General features: G+C 33.1%; 2 protein-coding genes across 2 annotated transcripts in view; both read right to left on the bottom strand.

Moving 5' to 3' along the window:
- The window catches only part of LOC132254932 (ankyrin repeat-containing protein BDA1-like), a 1493-nt gene extending 901 nt beyond the window's left edge, over positions 1-592 (bottom strand). The window contains exon 1 of the mRNA XM_059742006.1: positions 1-592. This exon is cut by the window's left edge and continues 901 nt beyond it. Coding sequence (XP_059597989.1) covers positions 1-592 — 592 coding nt within the window.
- A 4391-nt stretch (positions 593-4983) lies between these two features.
- On the bottom strand, positions 4984-6366 carry LOC100852638 (ankyrin repeat-containing protein BDA1). Its single transcript, XM_003635033.2, has one exon. It carries the CDS (start codon positions 6364-6366, stop codon positions 4984-4986), a length of 1383 nt encoding a protein of 460 aa, XP_003635081.2.
- Between the last annotated feature and the right edge of the window lie 2942 nt (positions 6367-9308).

Raw genomic sequence — 9308 nt, 5'->3', positions numbered from 1 at the left:
ATTCAATAGCCTGATGATTTTTCCTGGCTGCAGCCAGGTGGAGAACAGTGTTCCCATCACCATCCTTGGAGTTGATGACCACCAAAGTTTTGCTCCTCCAGAGCCATTCCACCAGTACTCTAAGAGCGTCAAGCTGGTTGTTCTTGGCAGCAATGTGCAAGGCAGTTTCACCCCTCTCTGTCACCTCTAGAACACAGAGTGGGGAAGCGGAGAGAAGCAGGTTCATCGTTTCAGCCCTTCCTTTTACAGAAGCACAGTGAAGAGGAGTCATTCCATCTCTCCCCTTGAGACAACAAAGCTCAGAGCTAATTTCTATCAACCTCCTCACTACATCAACATGCCCATGTGCAGCAGCCAAGTGCATGGGACTATATCCCTGTTGATTCAGTTCCTTCACGTATTTCACCACATTGGACTTGTGCTTGATGACTTCCTTTACAAAATCCAGGTGTCCCAGCATGGCAGCTACGTGGAGAGGAGTATCTGCAGATGCAGTCACAAGGCGTTCCAAGATAAGAGGATCAGCTTCCAGGAGATTGAACAAATCTGCAACATTTCCATCTCTTGCAGCCTTGAACATCATTGGATCCATACTGCCAAATAACATATGGTCGTCTGCCTTTTGGTCTTTCCTTATGTAGTAGGTTTTCCTGCTTTACAGTCGTTCTACGCATTTGGAAGTGACCTTGGAGTCTATTGTGAGACCGTGTTCTTGAAGAAAGCCGTTCTACGTATATATACACGAAATTGGAAGTTCCAAGGAATTTCATGCCTAGATTAAAAATAAAAATAAAAAATAAAAAATAAAAAGATCATGAAAAATTAAATATAATAAAATTTATTTAATTATTTATGCAGTTTAAAATTCTTCACTTTTTATATATAAATGAAATAAAAAATAAAAAATAAAAAGTTTAAAATAGCCTATGAAATTTTTTAATTAAGTTTTAAATTTATTTTTGTATTTCTTTATATACTTATGGAGTTTCAGTGTTTTCAAAGTCAAAAACTCATTTTTTTTTCAATAAGAAATTATCTTCTAAGTCTAAAAACGAGAAATCTTGTGTTGAAATTAAGCATTTGGCAGTTTCATTGAAATGGGAAATTTCTTAACACAAAGGCTATGTTTGGTTCATTACAATTTGAAGGAAAATGTGAAAGAAAGAAAACAAAGAGAAAAAATGAAACGAAATAAAAATAAATTTAAAATTAATAAATCATTTTTATATTTTTCTTTAAATTTGTTTAACTTATTTTTCTCTAGTTTATAAAGATAAATAATTTAAAATATATAAATTTTTAATTAATTTTAATTATATTTATTTATAATAAAAAATAATGAAATCAAACATGGTAAAATCATTTTTTTTTAATAATTTTTTTCTTAATACTTTGCAAAACCAAATATAGTCAAGGAAATTGAAATTTCCCCACGGAAGTAACTTCTCTAACTTCTCTATGTACATTCCCATTTCCTTTGTTGACCACATGAAAATTTTTCTAAAGTTAAATTCTCTAAGTGAGTGCAGAAAAATGACACTCAATTTTTCTCTTTTTTTCCTTCTTAGGATTTCTTAAGTTTTTTTTCATAATAATTTATTTGTCAATGAGATATCTGTAATAGAACAAATAAGGCTATTTGTGAGAATCGTGCATAAGTGATCATTTTAACTTTCATTGTGTGACAAATGAAATTGTTTAGGGATAATTACAAAATAAGGTACTCATTTAATAATATTAATGAAATATTTTTTTTAAATATATATTTCTTCGGTCATATATATTATATTTTCATCAAACAACAATTTTTTTATTGTCAAATTTAATTTTATTAAAGCTGGTCAACCGTCCAAGTAAAGAGGACAGCTGTATTTCATGGAAAACAGAAAAAGTCTATGAATTCCATTCTTTCTACGATTCCCAAATGCCCATGCCCAATTCCTTTTGAACAGTCCTCCCAAAAATGTGTTTTTTTTTTAAATGTAATAAATAAATGAGTAGTGTTGAATTCAGCCTAAGGCCAAGCCGCCCATGTGGTGTGTTGGGAGCAGTGATTAAAATATCGCGAGATTTCGGTGATATATCATGTATCGACGGCCTCAATTAAACGATATATCTTATAGATATATTGGTGGTCAATGACTGGTCAACACGGTCAAAGCTCAAAATTGAGCTATTCTCCAAGGTTTAGCATGCATTACACGGCACCACTGTGGCAAGTTTGCCCTTTGTTAAGTAATATGCACCAAACAAATATATATCAAAAGTTATGATATAAACAAAATATTAAAAAAATACTTTAAAAAATAAATTAATTATAACTATTTTATAATTACATGAAAAAAATTCATTTAATTGATTAGCAAAAATATATCATAATTTTCTTCATAGTGTTTTTAATATTATTAATATATTAATTAAACATTAAAAAAATTATATATTTATCATAATTTATTTTATAATATATCATAATTTTAAAATTAAACATATTATAATAAAATATTACAATATTATCATCAAATAATATTTGATATAATTTAATAATCAATGTACATTTATCAAATTTATATTTTTTATTGACATATATATATATCAATTTATTAAATATATCAATCTATTCAATAAAACAATTTTAAAATATCTATTATACTTTTAATTTCATTTATAAGAGTTTTATTTTATATTTTTATAAGTTTTGATCAATTTTAAGTCTATCAATATTTTGTGTCAAAATATCCACTGATATATCCGTAAAATTGAAATACCGATATATTTATAATTATCGATATTTTTATCTTTACTTATGTGTATGTCAAGCTAAGCACGTTTATGAACAAAAGACCTATTGCAAACATTTATGAACAGAAGACCCATTACAAATGTTTATATTATTGTCAACATGATTGTCAGGTTTTATTCAAGAATTAGAAAAATGGGATTAGCTCCCATACACATGGCACCAATTGCAGGCAAATACCAAGTTACCATAGGAAAGACTGAATCCAAATTATATTTAGTTGCAATAATACTAGAATCTTATGGCATTGTATATAGGAATTCCAGTTTGCATACACACGGAGTTCTAGCACAACCATTGTCAGTCACACCCTCTTGAAGTTCTGGTAGAAAAATTTTTAGCTCTTTTACAAAATCAAACTTGGTCTTTAGTTACTGTTCCACTTGGTAGAAGAGCAATAAGTTGTAAATGGGTACTTAAAGTGAAAGAGCATTGTGATAGATCAATCCAAAAGTATAAAGCAAGGTTGGTTGCAAAGGGTTTCCATCAATAAGCTAGATTTAACTTTCATGAGATGTTCAGCCCATTGGCTAAACCTACTATAATCAAAATTGTGTCAACTTTAGCATTATCACACAAATAGCTTCTATGTCAACTTGATGTAAATAATATATTCTTGAATGGGGTCTTACAAGAAGAGACCTTCATGGAGCAACTAGAGGGATTTGTTGATCTTTCTTCACCTGATTTAGTTTGTAGATTACACAAAGTGCCATACGTTTTGAAATGGGCTCCTTGCGCTTGGTTTGACAAGTTAAGGTAGCTTTGGTTTTGTTTGGCTTTTGCTTAGCAAAGTTCAACTAGTCATTATTCATTCAGTTATGCCTAGTCATTCCACTTTTATTCTTCTAGATGACATTTTAGTAATTGGTAGTTGCCAAAGTGAAGTTGTTGTTCTTATTGCAAACCTAAATACAACTTTTGCTTTGAAGGATTTAGGGGAGATTAACTACTTCTTTGGTATACAGGTTAAGTAGAAGAATTTCACTCAACAAATCAAGTATATCTTAGATTTGTTGAATAAGGCTAAGGTACTTAATGCCAAAGGTCTTAACACTCCCATGACAAGTGTGTTAAAATTTTCTACTATTAAAGGTCATCCATTCCAAGATGTGAAACTACATAGGTTATTGTTGGTGTATTTCAATATGTAACAATCACTCGACTTGAAATTGCATATAATGTGAACAAGGTGTGTCAATGTATGCAAAATCCATTAGAGTCCCATTGGAAGTTTGTAAAGCGGATTCTTATATACTTGGAAGGGACTCTAGAATATGGATTGTATATGAGGAAATCGCATATTTTTAATTTGATGGGGTTTTGTGATGTTGACTGGGCACTAGACCCAAATGAAAGGTGATGTACATCAGGAGATTTGTCTATTTTGGTTCAAATCTAATCTCTTGGCACTCTAAGAAGAACACATAGTCTCTAGATCAAGCACTGAGGCTAAATACCAAAATCTTACTAATGTTGTAGCTGAAATGACATGGTTACAGTCCTTGTGATAATCTAAGTACGGTTCAGTTTGCCGTTCGGTGTTGCATGCAAGAACAAAACATATAAGACTAGACTTATACTTTGTGGGAGAAAAGGCTATACAAAAGAAACATTGATATTTGACATGTTCCATCCTTTGATCAGAGTGTAGATGTGTTTACAAAAGTTGTGTCTAGTTTAAGATTTTTACAACTACGTGACAAACTCAAAGTAGAGAACTTAACTACCCTAAGTTTGGGGCCAAATGTTAAGGCAGCTTAGTTAGTTAGATTTAATTCACGAAGCTGTACGTTAAGATTAGTTAGCTTTGGAACTAGTCAAAGATTGTTACATGTGAAAGAACTATTTAAGATTAGTATAATCCCTATCTTTTTTTCAAGTTGTTCTTTTGTGCATCTGCTTTCCCTTCTAGTAGGCAGATATAAAAACAGTTTACATTTTTCCTGTGAGGTATGAATTGATAGCGATCCAATTTAAAAAGCTGTTTATCATTTGTTTAACCATGCAATATTGAACAGTCTAACAACTAGTAATTTTATGTGATTAATCAGAAAAGCTTCAACACTAAACAACAATTTAATGCAATTTCAAAATACCAACATCTCATGGTCACAGTAGGTATCTAAGGTGCTAAATGCAAGTCAAGTACTACGGACTTAAGCTATCAGTTTTCCGCACTCATATCATACCAGTCTCTCAGCAGATCTATGTATCCGCCGCCTAGACCGTGTTCTTATGCATCTGGATGTCAATCTTATTGCCAATAGCAATGTGATGCACAGCACAGCAGAGGCAATCTTCATGCCTCCTGAGGGGGCAATTCCAACAATTGAGATGCTGTAGTTGATAGCCATTGCATGTACAGCCACAACCAGCTCCCAACACATTGGGAACTTGCTGGTGAGTACCAAAATCATATCCAAGGATACCAAGAACCCTACGGTGTTGGAAAGAGAGTAGAATAAGAACAAGACTAGATTGTGGGATGCCCGAATCATTTCAAATTTATCAGAACCCTCTTGTTGGACCCAAGTAGGAATGCTTTGCCCTGTCTGATAGGTTGCTGATGCTATTAGCACAGCCACTACTAGCAATGCCTCCCGCACGTTGCTTGGGGTCTCCCGGTCAAACTGAAACTTGAAGTAGTTCCTCCAGGTGACCCAATCATCCCCGAGCATGGTAGCTTGTCTAGAGGAGGTTGAGGGAGCTGCCACAATGTTAGTGTGCCCTGCTAGGGTGTTTTGTTGATAGGAAACCGGATTATGGTTGTGGTATGGGCGAGGAGTACTATTAATGTCATCCAACACTCCATCTCTTGCTGCTCCAATGCCCCTGAAAAGCCTTTCAGCTTCTGCATGGACCATACCTGATTCACACGGACAAAGCATCAAAAGATCGAATGCAGTCAGGCCTCTCTTATTTATGGCGTTAACTTCCAGAACCTCAGGAGCACCATCACTGCACCTCAGCAACAATTCAATAGCCTGATGATTTTTTCTGGCTGCAGCCAGATGGAGAACAGTGTTCCCATCACCATCCTTAGAGTTTATGACCACCAAAGCTTTGGTCCTCCGGAGCCATTCCACTAGTACTCTAAGAGCGTCAAGCTGGTTGTTCCTGGCAGCAACGTGCAAGGCAGTTTCACCCCTCTCTGTCACCTCTATAACACAGAGTGGGGAAGCGGAGATAAGCAGGCTCATAGTTTCAGCCCTTCCTTTTACAGAAGCACAGTGGAGAGGAGTCATTCCATCTCTCCCCTTGAGACAACAAAGCTCAGAGCTAATTTCTATCAACATCCTCACCACATCAACATGCCCATGCGCAGCAGCCAAGTGAATAGGACTATATCCCTGTTGGTTCAGTTCCTTCACGTATTCCACCACATTGGACTTGTGTTTGATGACTTCCTTCACAAAATCCAGGTGTCCGAACATGGCAGCTACATGGAGAGGAGTATCTGCAGATGCAGTCACGAGGCGTTCCAAGATAAGAGGATCGCCTTCCAGGAGATTGAGCAAATCTGCAACATTTCCATCTCTTGCAGCCTTGAACATTATTGGATCCATACTGCTACCCTAGCTCCGAATTGCTTTGCATTTAAATGATATATAGTCGACCTTTTGGGTCTTTCTTACGTGTTTTTTTGTCCAGAATTTCGGCTTTACGGTTGTTGGGAGCCCAATAGAGGACGTGTTCTTGAAGAAAGCCTTTAGTTTCCACCTAGATTTCTCTTCTTCAACCCCACACGGTTACTTTCATATCCACGCCAAATTGGAAGTTCCATGGAATTTCATGCCTAGTAATTTCCCACTTGCTTTTGTCGATTTGGGACTTCCAACAAACAAAAATAAAAAAAACAAAAGATTAGAAGTAAATTAGAAAGAACATGTGAGAAAATTTTGTTAAAATTTTAGATCTACTTTTATTTTCAAGACAAAGGAAATTGCCTTTCAGTTCTGAAAAGAATGACTTGTGTTCTTGAAATCAGACTTTGACAGTTTCTTTCAAAGAAAGATCTTGGGGAAGGAGTTAAGATAGTTGAAAATATCCAGAAGCACCAAGGCAATTCATGAAACCATAACTTTTATAGGTTCCTATTTCCTTTTCATGGCACATGAATACTTTTCTAAAGTCAGTCAATTTCTTCTATTGAGTGTAGAAAAAGTTATAAAAAAAAAATTTCTTTGGAATTTTTTCTCATAATAATTTATTTGACTACACAGTAAAGTTACTTGTGAGAATCACGTGTAAATGATTATTTTACTTTTCTTAAGGAGAATATTTAGATAGAATTACCTTTATAAGATTGAGCCTTTTTACTTGATAATTATATTAATGAAATATTTAAAAGTTTTGAGTTTTCCTCCACATATATTTTTATATAAATGATAATAATAATAATAATAATTTTTACAATATTGATATTAATTTTATTAAAGGTTGTCATTAGGTTTTAAATAAAACAAAAAAATTAAGGTTTGTGTGGACCCCACATTTTACACGATGCGTTCTCATTCGATGGCAAAACTCTATCTTAACAGCAAGTAATAGTGCGCTGTCATGGAAACAAGGTTAGTTCAAGTATAAAATTATCTCATGCATATCAAACATCGTGACAAAGATCAAACAATATTCATTAAGTATAACAGTTGGCAATCAGAAAAGAAAACTCATATATAGGACCCCCACCAAAGTCAAATTTATTTTACATGAATTAGTCCCACAAATTCCATTAGTTTGGAATTATGAAAATCAAATTCATGCTTATTTAAAAATCAAGGAAAACAAAAAATTATTTGAAAACCAGAGTGATATTAAAACTGTTCGAGAGAAAACTGGATTTTTGAGATTTATTTGAAAATTGAAGTCTCGAAGATTACTTGAAAATTAGAGTTTTGAAAATTAAATTTAAGAATTAAACTTTTGAAAATTAAATTTGGAAGAAATTGTAATTTTGAAAATTATTTGAGAGTTGGAGTTTGGAAAATTCTTTGAAAATTGGAGGTGTGAAAATTATTAGAAAATTGAAGTTTGGAAAATTATTGGAAAATTGGAGTGTTGAAAATTAATTTTGAGACTTGGAGTTTTGAATATTAATTTTGAAAGAAATTGGAATTTTGGAAATTAATTGAGAATTGGAGTTTTGAAAATTAAATTTGAAAGAAATTGGAATTTCAAAAATTATTTGAAAATTGGAACTATGAAAATTAAATTTAAGAATTATAATTTTGAAAATTAAACTTAAAATTTTTGAGGTTTTTTTTGTAAAAAAAAAAATAGAATTTTGGGAATTTATTTGAAAATGGAATCCTAAAAAAAATTGAATTTGGAAGTTGTAATTTTTGAAAAATTAATTTGAAGATTGGAGTGATTGAAAATCAAAAATTTTGAAAGTTGATTTTTATATATATAAAAAAAAAAGATTGGTGAAAACGTGTGAGCATGAAGTCTTACAAAAATAAAATAAATAATAAATAAATAAAAAGTGTATGGGCATATGTGCCCCACGAATGGCCCACCAAAATTTCTCCGTAGACTTTACTACCATGAAATGATTCCCAACCAAGAAAACCCATTAATGGCTCTAAGAGCCTTCAAGAGCAAGACAGGGAGAAAAGTCTTTCTCTAACACAACTGATGAACCAAGTCTTTATGGGAGACTAGGTCGCGTTTGGTGGTGGCTTGGATTCCTCTGCTGCCTTGTCAGTCTTCTTTGGCAGGATACTTTGCAGAACAACTTTAGGAGACCCCTATCTCAAATTCAAGACTATAAATTAAAAGCCGAAACGGAAGACGTATAATACAAATAAAAGGAAGTGAAGTAAAATTCAGTATGGAATGCATGACAAGTTCTACCTGGAAGTGACATACGGAGAAAAGGAAACATAAAAAGCAAAGGAACTGGAATTGCATAAATCACAATAAATGGATTCTTACGCAGTGAGAGCAGCGTGTTTTCTCCCCCTCCTTGCTACTGTTTTCTTCTCTCTGCTCCAACCTCTACCAGCTTTTCTCTCATTTTTGAACCCTTTCAAAAACTAGTTTTTTTTTCCCTTTTTTTTTTTTTTGCTCCATTTCTTTCTTCTCCAGAAAAAAACGGCAGACCTCACTCCCCTAGCTGCCCCCACTCTCCAAATTTTTTTTTTCCAAAAAAAAATCTTTCTCCCACTCGATTTTTCTTCTTTTTTTTTAGGAGTCACATTTAGGGTTTTTCTTTCGTATTTTGTTTTTCCCTTAAAAATAAAATAAAAATAAGTGACGACTCCAAGTCTTTTCAAAAAATCATTTTTTCGCTAAATAAATAAAAAAACGAGTGTCACCATCAAGTAGGAACGCATCGAGCGAAATACGGGGTCCACAGTTTGCCAACTACGAATTTGGAACGTTGAAATCATATAATAAATTTTGGATAGTTGAATTGAGTACAAATATATAAACTCAAAATATCATTTTATTTTTATTTGTTTTAACTTCGTTTTACAAGTATTATTGTTCAAGTGTATACAAA

Source organism: Vitis vinifera, chromosome 2 (genome assembly GCF_030704535.1).
Source record: "Vitis vinifera cultivar Pinot Noir 40024 chromosome 2, ASM3070453v1".
NCBI lineage: Eukaryota > Viridiplantae > Streptophyta > Magnoliopsida > Vitales > Vitaceae > Vitis > Vitis vinifera.
This window is presented reverse-complemented; position numbering and strand designations above follow the sequence as displayed.